Here is a 20,740-nt window from a genome sequence, read left to right on the forward strand (position 1 = left end):
TTGTTTGTTTGACGATTCATCGGCAAACACGATTCTACCGTCGTCAAACATATCAATACCTGTTATACGTATTTTCTTTGATGCTTCATTTGGTATCTGGAAAGAACGAATATTTTTCAATTTAATGTTATCTATAGTGTTAGAGACAGGAACGAAAACCTGTCCCTGTTTCTCCTTCCTTAGAAGAATTTTCTTTGCGGAGGAAGATTTCAGTTCTAACTTACCATAATTCTTTGACATCTTTCTCAAACTCCATCAGTATCGGCGTATATTCTATGTGAATGTCAAAACTATCCATTTTCTGGTCGGTTTGTAAAGACATCCAATCTTTTTCTTCCTTTTCTATTTTTCTATTCCATTCAGGTATACCAAGAAAAGCTTGAAAATCAGATGCGTGTTGTTTGATCTGTTTCAAATCGTTTGCTATTTGATCGACATTTTTACTGATTTTTAAGATCTTTTCAATAAAACTATCTATGATGTTAATTTGTTTCTTCTCTTCGTTGTCCAATTTATTGAAAAGATCTGTTTGGAGTTTATTTAAATGATTATTTATTGCCTTTCGGACTTTTTGTACTTCGGATATAATTCCATTTTTCTGAAACTTATAACGCGCTTTTTTATCTAGTTTACTCTTTATCAGATTGCCTATTAGTTCATTTATGTCCTTAGCTCTATCTTCTAAATCGCCAAATGCAGCAGACGACTTCACGCCGTCTACAACTTCTGTTAATGGCTTCAATGTTGTACAGGTGCCATGTTTCTCAGAAACGCAAGACACACAACAAGGCTCGTTGTGAAATAAGCAGTAAAAATCTAATTTTCTATTATGAACTTTACATTCCAGTTTGATGTTAGCAACGGAACCAGGGAGTTCCTGGTAATCTTCTATATGTGTTGTTTTATGGTTCTTTGTTAATTTCATCCGGCTATGTTGTTTTTCACAATTATTACAGATGGTTTCTTCACATTCTGAACACCAAACAGAGGCAGATTCTGTCGTACCATCTGTCATACAAATATCGCATATCGGTAATGATGTCGCCATTTCAAACTGAAACATACAAAGATAAAGTTTTATTTGAATACTCTGTGTTTGAATTGAGATAACATGTGTTGAATCATTATCAAATATTTAGTCCAGACAAAGTAAGCCACGTTTTCCAATCTGTGAATACATGTAGGTAGAATTCATCGGTCCGAATGGTCCGATATTGTTTTTATCCCTAAAGTTTTAAGATGAACAGAGACATCAAATTTATCACAATATTTCATAAAATCGAAATTACAAAAAAATCAATTATCCTCTTAGTATGTATTTCTACTGTTTATGACCAATTTGGTATTCTAGAGGTGCTACATCCTGTAAACAGAGTAGCAAAAACTATATAGTGTTTTTAAGATCAAAATATGTTATGGACATAAATAGTTTATTTCCAAATATACAGCTTTTTGGGGTTCTTACAAAGGAAATCAAAGCAATATAGAGGTAGGTCAAATTTTCACACGAAGAGTTCCAAAAAACTTTCAATCATTAAAACAATTCCCAGTATCACAGCTGGATGTGTATACATTAAGCATGTAAAGGTTTAAATAACATTTAGACGTGGTGCCGAATATGTTATCACATTATATAATTCCGGAAGATGGCTCAAAATTGCATTTCATAAAATGATAATGGAAATTCGTAACCAGTGGAAATAAGTCATGTACAAATTCAATCGTATTTGATGAACGATGTCCTTAATTTTGCACATTAATTTAAAATTGCCATAAACAGCAATGCATAGTGCTATCTTTTTAGCATTTAAAGTTTATGCATATATATAATATTTTTTAAAATATTTTACTTATATTATGTAGACTTTGTAATATTAAAATTCCAGTCTGTTTCAGCAACCGCCCGGTTTTGTCTTTTATATCTGCAATATATAAAGTCGCAGATAATGATGATCAATCGGGCAAAAAGAAACCACACTTTTCGTCTATTACATCTACAAAAATGAATAAAACAATCAATTTCACCAAAAAAAAAACATAGAAAAAATAAGCAATTACCACTGATTTCTTCTCATAACGACAAACCTTAAGATATGAAATACGATTGACAAGGGTCAAATACTTGGAACATCCGTGAACTTGTGATGAGTTTAAATTAGCTTATTGAGACCTCAATCCTCACCCATTTTAATCCAGATCAGTAGATTAAGAGAATGTACACAAAAGAACAACAATAAAAGCCATTTACCTCTAAAACAATGATATGCTGGAAAGTAAAAACCAAAGATATATACTGTATTATAGAATACTCACAGTTACAGAAAGCAAGCTCAAACTATCTAACCCGGGAGATTATAATTCATGCGGTTCTACAATTAAAGCTTACTTAACATTTCTTTCAACTCCGTAAGAGCAACATCATTTGTTTTAAAAGACACCGATACGAAAAACGCTTGATGAACATTCCAGCCACTTCAAATATTTCTTTTCTGTAAGTTACATTGATATAACAAAAAAAAGAATAGTTTTTGTCATCTATAAATACATCAATTTACTAATTACTCTATATATTCAGTGTATGACAGTATCATGAGTATATCTGGTTTAATTTTTTGAAACATGAAACGTATGCTGAACGTGATGTTTGACAGGATTATGAATAGAACTGCAATATTCAGAACTTTTCATGAAATATTTCAAAAAAAATTATTTGATTAGTTTTTTTAATTTCTATTTCAAAACTAAGGTTACCGACATATATTTACATGAACTAGTTAAGATATATCAAACACAACAAATCGTTTAAAAATACCACTGAAAGTGTATTGTCTCGATCAGTAATAGTTTCCATCTCTTTACAACGATATTGTTAAACGAGTATTTCTTAACGTAAGTAATCTGTACACGTTTTCTTTCTATTATCACGTGGCTCGATTTAATATCTTTTAAGTTATCAGAGACAAAATAAACTCGCTCATACTTATTCGTTAAAATAAGTGGCTAATGTACATTATCTAACAGTTTTGATCATATATTGAACACTGGCCAGTATTTTTGTACCCAGTGTTTTGTTTACAAAATAATTGCAACATCTGAATGATTGATTGATTGATTATGAATAAGCGGGAGGTTTGGCTAGCCATAAAACTAGGTTCAACCAACCATTTTTTTCTTAAAATGTCCTGTACCAAGTCAGGAATATGGCAATTGTTATCAAATAGTCGGTTTCTATGTATGTTGGCGCTTGTTTTTGTTGCAGTTCAGTGTTTCTGTTGTTCCGTTGTTTTCCTCTTATAATTGATGTGTTTCCCTCTGTTTTAGTTTGTAACGCGGATTTGTTTTCGCTTAATCGATTTCTGACTATTGACAGCAGTATACTACTGTTGCCTTTATAGATAATGCATATTTTAAGGTTTTTCTTGTCGTAGAACACCCCTCGGTGTGTTCTACGACAAGAAAAACATTAAAATATGCATAATCTGACTTATTCGTCAAAAAATATTATTTTCTGCAAAGATTTGCAGAATTTGCATCCTATTTTACCGACCACACTAAAGAGGGATATTCTTTTCTGATGCGTTCGGGTTTTAATACGCCCTATGGCTCATTTTTAATGTGAAATAAAACTCACTCATTAATCTATATATATAAACTTTAGAGATCATTATCCATACACAATAAAAATATAACTGTTACTGCATGAAGCAAGACACAAAAGAATTGTTACCACCCGATCACAGTGTATGAAAAATACAAGTCACTTTGTATGTAATTTATTGTATCAACTTAGTTTTTGAAAGGGGGGTGCTATATATTTTTTTTTAAATTTTGTAATGACATTTTTATCACAGACAAGCAGATATGTTTAACAATTTTTAACGCACAAACTTTTCAGAATTATTTTCTTTTGAATGCCAATACAATTTTTTTTCAAACATAGAATCAAGATTTAATTCTATACTCCCCCGACCCCATTATGAGGTACGTGGCTGTTATTCTATAGAATATAAGAATATTTGATCAGTTGATCATTTGACAGAGTAAAATGTATATATAGATGAAAAAGTTAAGAACTGACATGAAGAGAGCACGAAATCGTGAAATATGTATATGTAACAAGAAAACGAATATCCATACATGTAGGTCAAAGTATGATTTCCAATTCAGTGTTAATCAATACGATTTTCAAAATCCTACACACGAATGTGTGAAAAGTTTTGCCTTTCCAGATTCATCTCACGCATTATTGTCCCTTTCGAAAAAAAAGAAGAATTGAAGTCTACTTAAAAAATAGAAACCCACTGACACAATTAACTATGATACATCAATGCCGTTTAAACTGCTTCACTATATGTAAGCGGTATGTTTTCTTTCTTTTTTAATTAATTTATTTTTGTAGTCATAACATTCATGTCTGACAATTAAATAACCGTTAAATACCTATACTCTGAGACTCGGTTTGGTTACAAAAATATTCCACAACAAATTCGCCTATTTAACTTTTTTGATTCGAGCGTCACTGATGAGACTTTTGAAGATAAAACGCGCGTCTGGCGTAAACACTTTTAATCCTGGTAACTTTGAATTTGTATAGACACCATTAAAATTGAAACATAAACTACTTGATTGTTGTTGTGTCGAGGATGTCATTATATTTGATAGTCTAAAAGTTTGTCATATTAATAATGATAGGAATTGTTGAGTTTTGATTAAAACATAGTTTTTTCTTAGAATTTAATAAACACTTGGAAATTATATTATTTAAGATATAATTTGAGCAAAATATTCTATTACTATATAACTTTATTTAAAACATCTCATACATGATTGTATGAGGAAATTAAAAAAAATTATGAACAGAAATTAGTATCTGAAGGCGAAAATCTAACATTTTATCATAATCTGTTGAATTGTGTAACAATTGTCAAATATTGATTTATTTTAAACATGACAAGTCTGAGTGAATACGGAAACTCATAACATTTAATGACAGGAAATTACTACTTTGAGCAAAAATATAATTTTTTTCTCATGAAACGTCTGAAACAGGAAACGGGAAATTTGTGCAATGTAATTAAAATTAAGATTTTGTTGTCAATATTTTCCAAATTACATATTGAAATATTGGATAAGTTGAAATATCAAATGACAAACAATAATCCTCATATATATCTGAGTCAAGGAGAGAGGCGAAAGATACCAAAGGGATTTTCAAACATCATAAGTAAAAAGTTTCTTTTTTTAAACACCCAAAACTGGAAAAGTAGATAAAATGTATATAATTATGATTCTGTCGTAACCTCTGTTCCAAAGAGTTTCTCTAAAGGTACTGATATAAATTTCGTATTGCTAGGTATAAGTTTTACCTATTATTTTTGTTTGTTTTGCTCACACATTGTTGTCAATATAATGGAATTCTATGCGAATGTCATACAAGTGAGAGGTTTAGCTAGCTATAAAACCAATTTCAATTCACAATTTTCTACATAAGGAAATGCGTGTACCAAGTCAGAAATATGACAGATGTTTTCCATTCGTTTGATGTGTTTGAGCTTTTGATTTTGCCATTTGATAAATGACTTACCGTTTTGAATTTTCCTTGGAGTTCGGTATTTTTCTACTTTACTTTTCTCCATAAACCGAAATTTGAAAAAAAGAAAGACTATTGATACAGTTTCATCCGAATTATTGAAACTGTGTAAGTTTGGTTTATATTTCATATCTTTTAAATAAAATCTACGCGATATAGTTTTTTTTCTTCAAAAAACAAATGCATTAGTTCACTCATAACATGCAATAATACCACATCTTTTTTTATATTCTATTAAATAATTTGTAAGTACTTACTTGAAGACTCCTACAATAAATGTCACACCAAATAAAGTGTTATAACATACTGTTGATAGTTATGTAACCAGGAAGTATGTTTACGTGATATGTAACCAGAAAGTATGGTCACGTGACATGTACTAGGAAGTATTGTCACGTGATATGTAAACAGGAAGTATTGTCACGTGATATATAACCAGGGAGAATTGTCACGTGATATATAGCCAGGAAGTATTGTCACGTGATATAGCTTTCACAGATGACAAACTACGGTTATGTTCCTTTGACTGTTTGAGTCCAGAAACGGTCTGATACTATTCAATTCAATTCTAAGTTTTTGGTTATCTACTATAACGTTCAGGGATAAGCAGTGGAATTAAGTTGAATTACAGATTCATTAGTTAATTTGGCAATTAAACAAATGAAATATATATATTGTCAAACATTTAATATATGACCAGCAACAGGCATAAATATGTTGAATATAATCTACCAGAGTTAATTAGAGGTTTCAAATGGTTATGCTAATTAATAAAATATCATTTGTTTTTCCAAACCAGGAAATTAGGGAAGAAAACAAATTTGAATTTCATCTTCAACTTCAATGTTCCATGGTTTGCAGATACAAATCTGTACTGAACCCTGCATATTTGCCTTTTTTTTCTAACTTCTGCGCAATGAATCTGAAAAGAATGAATAGTTATAGAAGATATATTTTACGGGATATCTTTAAATAATCGGTAAGGTGTTAACTAATTACCAGCCTGTGTGTTTTTTATCCTCAAATTCAGACTTCTGAATACAAACTATATCTGTATTGACCTTATGTATTTCATACTATACGGTACGAGTTATGTAGCTTCATTAATAAACGACGAGTTTGATAGTCTACTGACTATATGGTATGCTTTTTATAGCCTGCGTATTATGCATTATGAGTTTCAAAGTCTGCGTATTTTACAGTATGATTTTGACAACCTGCTTACTATACCGTTAGAGTTATATAGCCTGATTATTCAACAGTATACGTTTTATAGCATGTTTTCTATATGATATGAACTCCAAAGCCTTCTTAATATATGGCATGAATTTTATAGCCTGCTTACTATAATGTATGAGTTTAATAGCTTGCTTACTAGACGGTACGAGTTGTATAGCTTGATTATTAGACGATAAGAGTTGTATAGCTTGCTTACTTTACGGTATGAATTTTATAGGCTGCTTACTATATGATATGAGTTTTAAAACTTGCTTATTATACGGTATGAATTATTTAGCTTGCCTACTATATGGCATGACTTGTATAGCTTACTTATTATACAGCTATAGCCTTTTTACTATACGGCATGAGCTAAATAACCTGCTTTTAAGATACTGTATTTGTATAACAGCCTGCTTACTGTATTGTATGAGCTTTATATATATCTATAAGTCTAAATTGAAAACAACGTTCAAACCTATGATTGCGTTAGATAAAAACCGCAGTACGTGTGCATGCAAAACAAATTTCTTGGTAGAGGGGTCTAAATACAGCACAAACAACATTTTCCAAAAGACCAAAAAAGTGAAAAAGTATATTTTAACAAAACGCATTTGACTAGCAGGTCGAACAACGGATGTTCTTAAACCCTGCTGACTGCCATTGGCGATTGCATAATAAACGGATCACCATATGTAACAAAATGGATCTTAACTATTAATTTGATATATATAAATAAGAAGATTTGGTAGGATTGTCAATGAGACAACTCTCAAACAGAGATATAAAGCCTGCTTACTCTACTGTTTTAATTATATAGCTTGCCTACTATATGACATGACTTATATAGCTTGCTAACTATACGTTATGAGTTGCTTTGTAGATATATAAAAACAAGAAGATGTGGTTAATTGCCAATGAGACAAATCTCCACCAGATACATGAAATATGACAGATGTTTTCCATTCGTTTGATGTGTTTGAGCTTTTGATTTTGCCATTTGATAAATGACTTACCGTTTTGAATTTTCCTTGGAGTTCGGTATTTTTCTACTTTACTTTTCTCCATAAACCGAAATTTGAAAAAAAAAGAAAGACTATTGATACAGTTTCATCCGAATTATTGAAACTGTGTAAGTTTGGTTTATATTTCATATCTTTTAAATAAAATCTACGCGATATAGTTTTTTTTCTTCAAAAAACAAATGCATTAGTTCACTCATAACATGCAATAATACCACATCTTTTTTTATATTCTATTAAATAATTCTTTAAGTACTTACTTGAAGACTCCTACAATAAATGTCACACCAAATAAAGTGTTATAACATACTGTTGATAGTTATGTAACCAGGAAGTATGTTTACGTGATATGTAACCAGAAAGTATGGTCACGTGACATGTACTAGGAAGTATTGTCACGTGATATGTAAACAGGAAGTATTGTCACGTGATATATAACCAGGGAGAATTGTCACGTGATATATAGCCAGGAAGTATTGTCACGTGATATAGCTTTCACAGATGACAAACTACGGTTATGTTCCTTTGACTGTTTGAGTCCAGAAACGGTCTGATACTATTCAATTCAATTCTAAGTTTTTGGTTATCTACTATAACGTTCAGGGATAAGCAGTGGAATTAAGTTGAATTACAGATTCATTAGTTAATTTGGCAATTAAACAAATGAAATATATATATTGTCAAACATTTAATATATGACCAGCAACAGGCATAAATATGTTGAATATAATCTACCAGAGTTAATTAGAGGTTTCAAATGGTTATGCTAATTAATAAAATATCATTTGTTTTTCCAAACCAGGAAATTAGGGAAGAAAACAAATTTGAATTTCATCTTCAACTTCAATGTTCCATGGTTTGCAGATAAAAATCTGTACTGAACCCTGCATATTTGCCTTTTTTTTCTAACTTCTGCGCAATGAATCTGAAAAGAATGAATAGTTATAGAAGATATATTTTACGGGATATCTTTAAATAATCGGTAAGGTGTTAACTAATTACCAGCCTGTGTGTTTTTTATCCTCAAATTCAGACTTCTGAATACAAACTATATCTGTATTGACCTTATGTATTTCATACTATACGGTACGAGTTATGTAGCTTCATTAATAAACGACGAGTTTGATAGTCTACTGACTATATGGTATGCTTTTTATAGCCTGCTTATTATGCATTATGAGTTTCAAAGTCTGCGTATTTTACAGTATGATTTTGACAACCTGCTTACTATACCGTTAGAGTTATATAGCCTGATTATTCAACAGTATACGTTTTATAGCATGTTTTCTATATGATATGAACTCCAAAGCCTTCTTAATATATGGCATGAATTTTATAGCCTGCTTACTATAATGTATGAGTTTAATAGCTTGCTTACTAGACGGTACGAGTTGTATAGCTTGATTATTAGACGATAAGAGTTGTATAGCTTGCTTACTTTACGGTATGAATTTTATAGGCTGCTTACTATATGATATGAGTTTTAAAACTTGCTTATTATACGGTATGAATTATTTAGCTTGCCTACTATATGGCATGACTTGTATAGCTTACTTATTATACAGCTATAGCCTTTTTACTATACGGCATGAGCTAAATAACCTGTTTTTAAGATACTGTATTTGTATAACAGCCTGCTTACTGTATTGTATGAGCTTTATATATATCTATAAGTCTAAATTGAAAACAACGTTCAAACCTATGATTGCGTTAGATAAAAACCGCAGTACGTGTGCATGCAAAACAAATTTCTTGGTAGAGGGGTCTAAATACAGCACAAACAACATTTTCCAAAAGACCAAAAAAGTGAAAAAGTATATTTTAACAAAACGCATTTGACTAGCAGGTCGAACAACGGATGTTCTTAAACCCTGCTGACTGCCATTGGCGATTGCCAAATAAACGGATCACCATATGTAACAAAATGGATCTTAACTATTAATTTGATATATATAAATAAGAAGATTTGGTAGGATTGTCAATGAGACAACTCTCAAACAGAGATATAAAGCCTGCTTACTCTACTGTTTTAATTATATAGCTTGCCTACTATATGACATGACTTATATAGCTTGCTAACTATACGTTATGAGTTGCTTTGTAGATATATAAAAACAAGAAGATGTGGTTAATTGCCAATGAGACAAATCTCCACCAGATACATGAAATATGACAGATGTTTTCCATTCGTTTGATGTGTTTGAGCTTTTGATTTTGCCATTTGATAAATGACTTACCGTTTTGAATTTTCCTTGGAGTTCGGTATTTTTCTACTTTACTTTTCTCCATAAACCGAAATTTGAAAAAAAAAGAAAGACTATTGATACAGTTTCATCCGAATTATTGAAACTGTGTAAGTTTGGTTTATATTTCATATCTTTTAAATAAAATCTACGCGATATAGTTTTTTTTCTTCAAAAAACAAATGCATTAGTTCACTCATAACATGCAATAATACCACATCTTTTTTTATATTCTATTAAATAATTTTTTAAGTACTTACTTGAAGACTCCTACAATAAATGTCACACCAAATAAAGTGTTATAACATACTGTTGATAGTTATGTAACCAGGAAGTATGTTTACGTGATATGTAACCAGAAAGTATGGTCACGTGACATGTACTAGGAAGTATTGTCACGTGATATGTAAACAGGAAGTATTGTCACGTGATATATAACCAGGGAGAATTGTCACGTGATATATAGCCAGGAAGTATTGTCACGTGATATAGCTTTCACAGATGACAAACTACGGTTATGTTCCTTTGACTGTTTGAGTCCAGAAACGGTCTGATACTATTCAATTCAATTCTAAGTTTTTGGTTATCTACTATAACGTTCAGGGATAAGCAGTGGAATTAAGTTGAATTACAGATTCATTAGTTAATTTGGCAATTAAACAAATGAAATATATATATTGTCAAACATTTAATATATGACCAGCAACAGGCATAAATATGTTGAATATAATCTACCAGAGTTAATTAGAGGTTTCAAATGGTTATGCTAATTAATAAAATATCATTTGTTTTTCCAAACCAGGAAATTAGGGAAGAAAACAAATTTGAATTTCATCTTCAACTTCAATGTTCCATGGTTTGCAGATAAAAATCTGTACTGAACCCTGCATATTTGCCTTTTTTTTCTAACTTCTGCGCAATGAATCTGAAAAGAATGAATAGTTATAGAAGATATATTTTACGGGATATCTTTAAATAATCGGTAAGGTGTTAACTAATTACCAGCCTGTGTGTTTTTTATCCTCAAATTCAGACTTCTGAATACAAACTATATCTGTATTGACCTTATGTATTTCATACTATACGGTACGAGTTATGTAGCTTCATTAATAAACGACGAGTTTGATAGTCTACTGACTATATGGTATGCTTTTTATAGCCTGCTTATTATGCATTATGAGTTTCAAAGTCTGCGTATTTTACAGTATGATTTTGACAACCTGCTTACTATACCGTTAGAGTTATATAGCCTGATTATTCAACAGTATACGTTTTATAGCATGTTTTCTATATGATATGAACTCCAAAGCCTTCTTAATATATGGCATGAATTTTATAGCCTGCTTACTATAATGTATGAGTTTAATAGCTTGCTTACTAGACGGTACGAGTTGTATAGCTTGATTATTAGACGATAAGAGTTGTATAGCTTGCTTACTTTACGGTATGAATTTTATAGGCTGCTTACTATATGATATGAGTTTTAAAACTTGCTTATTATACGGTATGAATTATTTAGCTTGCCTACTATATGGCATGACTTGTATAGCTTACTTATTATACAGCTATAGCCTTTTTACTATACGGCATGAGCTAAATAACCTGTTTTTAAGATACTGTATTTGTATAACAGCCTGCTTACTGTATTGTATGAGCTTTATATATATCTATAAGTCTAAATTGAAAACAACGTTCAAACCTATGATTGCGTTAGATAAAAACCGCAGTACGTGTGCATGCAAAACAAATTTCTTGGTAGAGGGGTCTAAATACAGCACAAACAACATTTTCCAAAAGACCAAAAAAGTGAAAAAGTATATTTTAACAAAACGCATTTGACTAGCAGGTCGAACAACGGATGTTCTTAAACCCTGCTGACTGCCATTGGCGATTGCCAAATAAACGGATCACCATATGTAACAAAATGGATCTTAACTATTAATTTGATATATATAAATAAGAAGATTTGGTAGGATTGTCAATGAGACAACTCTCAAACAGAGATATAAAGCCTGCTTACTCTACTGTTTTAATTATATAGCTTGCCTACTATATGACATGACTTATATAGCTTGCTAACTATACGTTATGAGTTGCTTTGTAGATATATAAAAACAAGAAGATGTGGTTAATTGCCAATGAGACAAATCTCCACCAGATACAAAATGACAAAGAAATTAACAACTATAAGTCACCATACGCCCTTCAAGAATGAGGAAATCCCATACCGCATAGTCAGCTATAAAAGGCCTCGAAATGACAAATGTAAAATATTTCAACCGAGAAAAATAACGGCCAAATTCACGTAAAAAAACAATGAACGAAAAACAAATATGAAATACAGCAACAAACAACAACCACTGAATTACAGGCTCTTGACCTGGGACAGACACATACAGAATGTGGCGGGGTTAAACATGTTAGCGGGCGCCCAACCCTTCCCCTAACCTGAGACAGTAGTGTAACAGTATAATATATGAACAAACTATAAAAATCAGTTGAAAATGGCCTAACTCAGCAGAAAAACAAGTAACAAAAACACAGACCGTAGATATAGTCTATATATTTTACAAGTTAAAACTTATAGTAAATGTTGATTGTATATTGTATACCAAAAAAAAAGAAGAAGATATAATCCTTAATTTGAATGATTTTAAAAGTTTTATAACAGCAAATTTCAATCAATTAATGTTTTTTTTTTGTTTGTCAATACCGAAGTGCTGGCTACTGGGTTGTCGGGGACTTACAGTCTGATTTCTATACGGCATGAGTATTAAAGCTGGCTACTATACGGTATATGATTTCTAGTCTGCTTACTATACAGTCTGAGTTGTATTGCCTTATTACATAACAGATTGAGTTTCATAGCCTCTTGACTATAAGATATGAGTTTTATAACCAGCTTACTTTGCGATTGGCGATATGTGTTTTATAGCCTGATAACAATATCACTGGTGTTAAACTGATCGATGGGACCGCAGTTACTTCGATCCCAACATGGCGGAGGTAGAAATAGGCATGATCGTTTTCTGATAATTTCTCCGTGTAAACCTGCTGTTTTACTCAGCCACCAGGTTGATCTGTTCGGTTTCGTTGTGTGTTTGTATTCTTCATATCATATCATATAATAATCATGCTAATGGCCTTGTCACCAAATCAAAAGCCATCGAAAATTTATGGAAGATAATCGTAACTCAATAGTAACTTACCTGTAATAATCCTCACTTTATGTATGAGTTGGATAGCTCCTAACTCTATGGTATATGTTTATAGCCTACTTGCTATACGGTATGCGTTTTATACCTTATGTATTATGCCGTATTAGTTTTAGTTATTGTTGAAGTGTAAAACAAATTATAAAAGAAAAATGTTATTGCCGACAGAAATAAAGGAAACCGAATGGATTACAGGCTTCGGGTTCGGAACAGCACGTACCCTCAACCGTACCTATGTATGTCACATGAAGTAACAGATCAACACGAGAACAAAATGTAAAAAACTGTTTGAAAAGGATTGACTCATTACATGTAGAAGAGAAGTGAAAGATGCCAAAGGGACATTTAAACTCATATCGAAAGTCGACAATAAACTGACAACGCCATGGAAAAAAAGAAAAAGACAAACAGACAAACAATAGTACATAAAACACAACAAAGAAAACTAAAGACTGTAGATTGCGCTAAACCAAAATCTTGATAAGAGTTTGTATTGTCAAACTAATGATATGTTAATCCCACATACACAGACATATTATTTGACAAGGATGAGATTTTGGCGAATCATAAGTCCTTCATGGCTTCAATGAACTTTACATTGAACAACAAATCAGAGGACTTACCTTGTATGTATTGGATACCTAAGTTTCACAAAATTTCGTACAAACAACGGTACATTGCCGGCTCATCTGCATGTTCCACCAAAGAATTGTCCATCAGATTGACTAAAATACTGTCCGCAGTGAAAGAGGGTCTTCAGAAATACTGTGAAACTGTTTACTCGCGTAGTGGTATTAATCATATGTTAAACATTCTAAAGAACTTCTGGATAATTTTAAATATCGGTCTTTTCCTGAATTAGTTCTCTCAAACCGTTTGATTTTTCAACCCTGTATACCACCAATTCCCATGTGAAATTGAAAAATTGTCTAAAAGAAATAATACACAATGCCTTTCAACATAAAAATGGTAGCATACGCTATAAATTTATTACTTTGGGATACCATAAGGCATATTTTGTTAATAGCGAACAAAAGGGTAAAACATGCTATACAGAGGAACAAGTGATCAGTATGCTGGAGTTTCTTATCGACAACATTTTTGTTGAATTTGGAGGTAGACTTTTTCAACATATTGTCGGCATTCCTATTGGAACGAACCGTGCGCCTCTCCTTGCCGATCTTTTCTTATTTTCGTATGAATCGGAGTTCCTTCAGACACTTGTTAAAAACAAGAAGATCAAGGAAGCCAGATTATTTAATTTCACTTTATATATTGATGATGTTCTTTCCATTAACAATCCGAACTTTTCTGATTGGGTTCTATTAATATATCCCCCAGAACTAGAAATTAATGAAACAACAGACACGGCTTCCTCCGCCTCATTTTAGACTTATACCTCGAATTTGACATACACAGTCATCTCAGTGTGCCAGAATCTATGACAAACGAGACGATTTTAATTTTAGAATTATCAATTTCCCCCACCTTAGTCATGTTAGTAGCAATATACCAACTTCAACTGCATATGGGATATACATTTCCCAACTTATTCGGTATGCAAGAGCTTGCAGTTCCTACTCAGACTTTGTAAAACGTCACCAGTGTCTGAGCAGAAGGTTGATGAACCAGGGGTAAGTCAAAGAACGTCTCGTCCTTTTTCTAAAAAAAGTTCATCGGAAGGTACCAATACCTTGTTGATAAATATATTATTATTCCGTATCAACTTCTCAAATAATACATGATGGTTTTGAAGTATAGATTCTGTGTACTGACGCTGTTTATTATCTCAATAACGTGTTAAGTGTTATTTTATTTGTCTTTATTAATATTACTTGTACTGTTTGGTCTGTTTTTGGTGATATACATTTGACGTGTCTCTGTACTTTAAACATCCCATCATTGTGTTATTGTTCTATTATTGTTTTTGTATACTTTGAACGACAAAATTATTTTATATCTCTACCTGTGTGACGTTAACATTCTGACGTCAAACACGCGATTCTATGCCAGAGTTAATGTTAAAATAACGATTCGGTCCCAGTGCTTAAAATCATTCGATCCTTTATGGGTTGATTTGGCAAACATAAATAAAATACAAAAATAAGTAAGCAATGAACGAGATTGTTAAATGTGATATATGCTTTTTTGTGCTTCTTTGTTAAATATTTGTTTGTTTTTGTTGTGATTAAAATTGTGACACGGTGTTGACTGCTGTACCCCTATTTTGACATTTTTACCTTTTATGTCTGTTTGTTTTATTCACGCATCGTTGTCAATATAATGAAATTTGATGCGACTGTCATACAAGTGAGAGGTTTAGCGCTATAAAACCAGGTTCAATCCACCATTTTCTACATAAAAAATGCCTGTACCAAGTCAGGAGTATGACAGTTGTTGTTCATTCGTTTAATGTGTTTGTGCTTTTGATTTTGCCATTTGATTAGGGACTTTCCGTTTTGAATTTCCCTCGGAGTTCAGTATTTTTGTGATTCAACTTTTTTCCAAGTCAAACTGTTTCTATGCGGTCTATATATGCGCATGACTTTGATTTATTCTTCATATGTGATCCCAAAAACGGGAGACATGTTTTCATTAGTTAAAATGCCAAATTAAGTAACAAAAAAAAAAATAACAGAACAAAACAGACAAAACAACACAAACAAACAAACGAACAAAACAAAACAATACAAGCAAAGTAGATCAAAAATCATTCATTGAAAGTCCAAACGACTAGTTTGTCTTCAGAATCAAGTCTTATATCAAAAAAGTGAAAATAGACAAACGGAAGATAGAAAACAGTGTGCCTATCTTTTCCTTTTGCAGTATACTTTTATGAATAAGATAATGAAATTTGCAATTTTTGTTTTCAAAATATATAAAACGTTAATTCACGGGTGCCATATATAGAGCAGGATCTGCTTACCTTTTCAGAGAACCTGATATTGTGTAGAGTTAGTGTTTTCAGTCTTTATTTTTTTTATATTTTCATTATGACAACAATTGATTACTATCCATGCACGCTACGAAAATACCATCAGATGCACCGCACCGTTTGTTATACTAATCAGATGAGCTGATTTCTTACAGTCAAATTTCCAATGAACGTCTCCATTTAATTCAGATGCAAAGGCCACATGTACATCACTACTGTGTGTTGTATAATACAGGTTGTCATTAAAATTGGAACAATACCTTGAGTGAACGGCTGTTGACAAAGTTGAAAAAAATTACCAGACAGATCAAAGAAATTGATTGTAGAGACTGACAGCTAAAAGTATTTATAAAGTTTATACCAAAGCATTCGTAACGTGTGCGTAAATACCTTTGTACTTTCAATGTATTAACATCAACGATAACAATATTGTAGCAACTACGTCTTTGTCTGTCACTGCAACATCAGAAAATCAGGATGCTCTATCTTCCGGTTTTATGGTTTTAATAAACCTGCCATTTTGATTCCTGATAACAAGTCTGCTATGTAACGTTTGGTTATTGTAATCGACCAACACGACTCTCCCGTTGTCAAAAATATCGATACCTGATATTTCGATGGATTCTCTATCCAGTGTCCTGAAAGAGCAAATGCTGTTCCCTGTTACGCTATATCATGTTACCTTGGTATGAGTTGTTTTCCCTTAATACCTGCCTCAACAGTTTACAAACAGCTTCTTTCAGATAAAAGCATCATCAACAAGAAAATCACCGGACAACACAAATAGCACAAAAAAGAACAAAACACGCAGAAAAAAACCCCAAAAAACGGAAAACCAAACAATGCACATTTTAAACAAAACCAACAAGAACTCTTAAATATTTCCATAAAGTGCAAACTAATATCTAGTACACTTTAAATAATTGCTGAAAACTTGCTTGTCATATAATATCTTGTACAAGTGGAAGTTTTTTCGAAGTCATCATGTGAAATATATTTTTAGATAACAAGTCATCAAAACAGTAAAGGGGTCTTTGAATTTTTAACAAAAAATAACCCAATGATAAACATTATTGTTTAGGGTTGATGCCCGCCTCTTTTCTCGTTGCGTTGAAAACCTAAATCTGGCCTAGGGCTGTGTTCTGCTCTTTAATCGGGTTTTGTTCCTTTAACAAATTTCCCGTTTCCATTCACTATTCTATACTCTTGACCAATTTTATTTTTTTTATTTTCGTTGTTTCATATAATTTCAAAGTAATCCTTAAATATTTGATTATCTTACTCATCTGTTTATGAACAAATAGTACAAACAAATTAGACATGCACACTTGTTTTCCTTCTTCCATGAGTGTATGTTAAACATAGTTGTCGTAAGACTTATCATTATCTGGATCTAGAAGATTACTTTTTGTTGTAAGTTATCATGCTGCTATTTGTCTTAAATTTCTGAAAATATGTACAGTATACAAAAGCTTTTTTCAACGGTATGAACAAAAATAATTCAGTTTGTAGCTTTATAAAGGAAGCATTGTCCAGATAAAGTACACACACAGAGGGTACTGGATTTACGGTCGTAATGTAAGGCTCTAGGTTTCTGCAATCCATTTTCTTTTGTCAGGAGAATTGTATATGTCTTCCCATCATTTCCTAATACCATCAAACGATCACTTTCGGTGCAAACTACGAAAATATTTCCAGACGCATCGTTGGTTATACTAGTCGGATAATCATATTTCTGACAGTCAAATTTCCAAAGAACTTCTCCATTCAATTTAGTCGAATAGACGGCTTCACTATTGTGTGAGGTATAATAAAGTTTTTCATCTAACACGGAACAATACATGGATTTATTGACTGTTGACAACGTTGACAAGCTATTACCAGAAGGATCAACAAACTGAATGGTCTTGGGAAGACTGACGACTAACTGTTCACCTGAAAAAATTATACCGTAACATTCCGCACTTGAAAGTATATACCGTTGAACTCTTGACGAATTAACATCAACGATAACAATTTTCTTCTTTTCAACTAATGTTGAAGCAACTGTGTCTTTATCTATCACTGCAACATCAAAACACCTATCGTCAAGTTGTATGTTTTTTATAAAGTTGCCTTCGCGATTCATGATAACAAGTCTTTTGTTTAAATGTTGGTTATCTGCAAACACGATTCTGCCGTCGTCGAACATATCGATACCTGTTATAAAAATGTTGCTTGATACTCCATCAGGTGTCTTGAAAGACCGAATACTTGTCAATTTAATGTTATCCACAGTGTTAGAAATAGGAACGATAATCTGTCCCGGTTTCTCCTTCTTTAGAACATTTTTCTTTGAGGACGAAGACTTAACTTCTAACTTTCCGAATTCTTTGACGTATGTCTCAAACTTCATAAGTATCGGCGAATATTCTATATGAATGTCAGCACTATCAAGTATCTTGTCGCTTTGTAAAGACATCAAATCTTTTTCATCCTTTTCTATTTTCTTATTCCACTCATGTAAACCAAAGAAAGTTTGGAAATCAGATGCGTGTTGTTTGATCTGTTTTAAATCGTTTACTATTTGATCGAAATGCTTACCCATTTTTGAGATCTTTTCAATTAAACTGTCAATATTTTTGCATTGTTTTTTCTCTTCGTTATCTAATTTAGCCAAAAGATCCTTTTCGAGTTTATCCAAATGAATATTTATGGTCTTTCGGACATTTTGCATTTCGGAAATAATTCTATTTTTCTGAAATCCAAAACTTCGTTTATTATCTTGTTTATTCTTTATCAGATTGCCGATAAGTTCACTAATGTCCTTTGCCCTATCTTCTAAATCTTCAAATGCAGCTGACGATTTCACACCGTCCACTACTTCCGTTAATGGCTTCAAATTTTTACACGTGTCATGTTCCTGAGACACGCATGACACACAACATGGCTCGCTATGAATTAAGCAGTAAAAATAAAAATTGTTATTGTGAACTTTACATTCCTGTTTAATGTCAGCAACAGAACTAGGAAGTTTCTGGTAATCTTCTATAGGTATTGTATTATGCTTCTTTGTTAATTTTATCCGGCTATGTTGTTTTTCACAATCATAACAGATGACTTCTTCACATTCTGAACACCAAACAGAGGCATCATCTGTCATACAAGTATCGCATTTTGGTAAGAATGTCGCCATTTGTAACTGAAACATAAAAAAAATCGTTTGTTTTAATCTAATGTAAAGAGTTTTAAATTCAGATAAAATTCGATGATATACACTCGCTCACCTCACATGAAAATGGAATGTTGACATCCATTTTCAGCTTTTTCGAGACAAACATGTTTTTGATACACATAATTCATTTTTAAATAAAAAGCTTTTTTTGGGTTCTTTCGAATGGAAACAAAGCAATATAGAGGTAGATCAAATTTCTTTTACTAAATTTTTGTACACGAAAACTACTTTGAAATGAGTGGTACATTGGGCAACAGGAAGCAATAAGAAAGGAGGGTTTCATATTGTGGAATACAATCTATTTTGCATTGTCTCTTTTTAATAAAAAGACAACTTTGGTATACTGCAGGAAACAGAAACCGAACGACACATAAAACCAATCGACAACCATGCCACTTTAACTGTTTCACCAGATCTAAGCGGTATATATTATATATTTTTCTGAAAGAAACGAAAGGACAAATTGCTCACTTTTATTTTGGATAGTGATATAATCGTTACATACCATATTTAAGACTCAGTTTGTCAACCAAAATATACCACAACAAATACATTAGATCCTTTTTGCAAGTTTTTTAACAGCCTGATGACAGTAGTGCAACCATTAGTTAGATTAAATTGGATAAATTAAGTTCAAAAATAATTTTGTCCAACACGTTACCACCCAGTTTTCACAAGAGACAACAAATGGTTATTTCCCTTTGACTGTTTGAGTCTTTATACGGTCTGATACTATCGCATTGTCCCTTGTGATTAAAAACATCAGAAACAATATCATTATATCACAAATAATCGAAGACAATCAAGCCACTCAAACTGCTTCACCTGATCTAAGTGATATATTATCATTCGTCAGAAAACGAAAGTACAAATCTATCATAACATTCATGTCGGACAATTAGTAAAGTACTTAAATTACCGCTAAATACTTACTGTAAGACTTAGTTTGTCAACCAAAATACGTCACAACAGATCATACAGATCATGTTTGGAAGCTTAGTAACAGTATGTTGACAGCAATGTAACAAGGAAGTACTGTCACGTGATATATCTTTTAAAGTGACAAAATAATGTTATGTCCATTTGACTGTTTGAGTCAAGGTCCAATACAAATGACAAAATCAAACGCTATCAATCAACGGAACAATTTTTAAACTAGATACCCTAAGGACCATTAAGGTAATGTTTGGTAACATGTGGTCTAGTCATTTCAGAGGATAAGATTGATCAGTAAAATACATAGATACCAGGATTAAACTTGTGAACGCCAGAAGTACATTTTCTTAAATAAGGCACAAACAAA

At 32.0% G+C, this 20,740-nt stretch overlaps 1 protein-coding gene across 2 annotated transcripts in view; it reads right to left on the reverse strand.

Annotated features, from left to right (window-relative positions):
• Window positions 1-20,740, reverse strand: part of LOC127720342 (uncharacterized) — a 101,438-nt gene that overhangs the window by 75,473 nt on the left and 5,225 nt on the right. The window contains exon 2 of one of the 2 annotated variants that reach the window (XM_052226923.1): window positions 17,438-19,404. The exons of the other annotated variant lie outside the window; for it this stretch is intronic. Within the exon in view, the coding sequence (XP_052082883.1) occupies window positions 17,725-19,398 (1,674 nt within the window). The 5' untranslated portion in view covers window positions 19,399-19,404 and the 3' untranslated portion in view covers window positions 17,438-17,724. Of the gene's footprint in view, window positions 1-17,437; window positions 19,405-20,740 lie in introns of those variants that run through there. 2 annotated transcript variants of the gene reach the window in all.

The sequence above is a fragment of the Mytilus californianus genome, unplaced genomic scaffold (assembly GCF_021869535.1).
Source record: "Mytilus californianus isolate M0D057914Y unplaced genomic scaffold, xbMytCali1.0.p SCAF_11, whole genome shotgun sequence".
Classification (NCBI taxonomy): domain Eukaryota; kingdom Metazoa; phylum Mollusca; class Bivalvia; order Mytilida; family Mytilidae; genus Mytilus; species Mytilus californianus.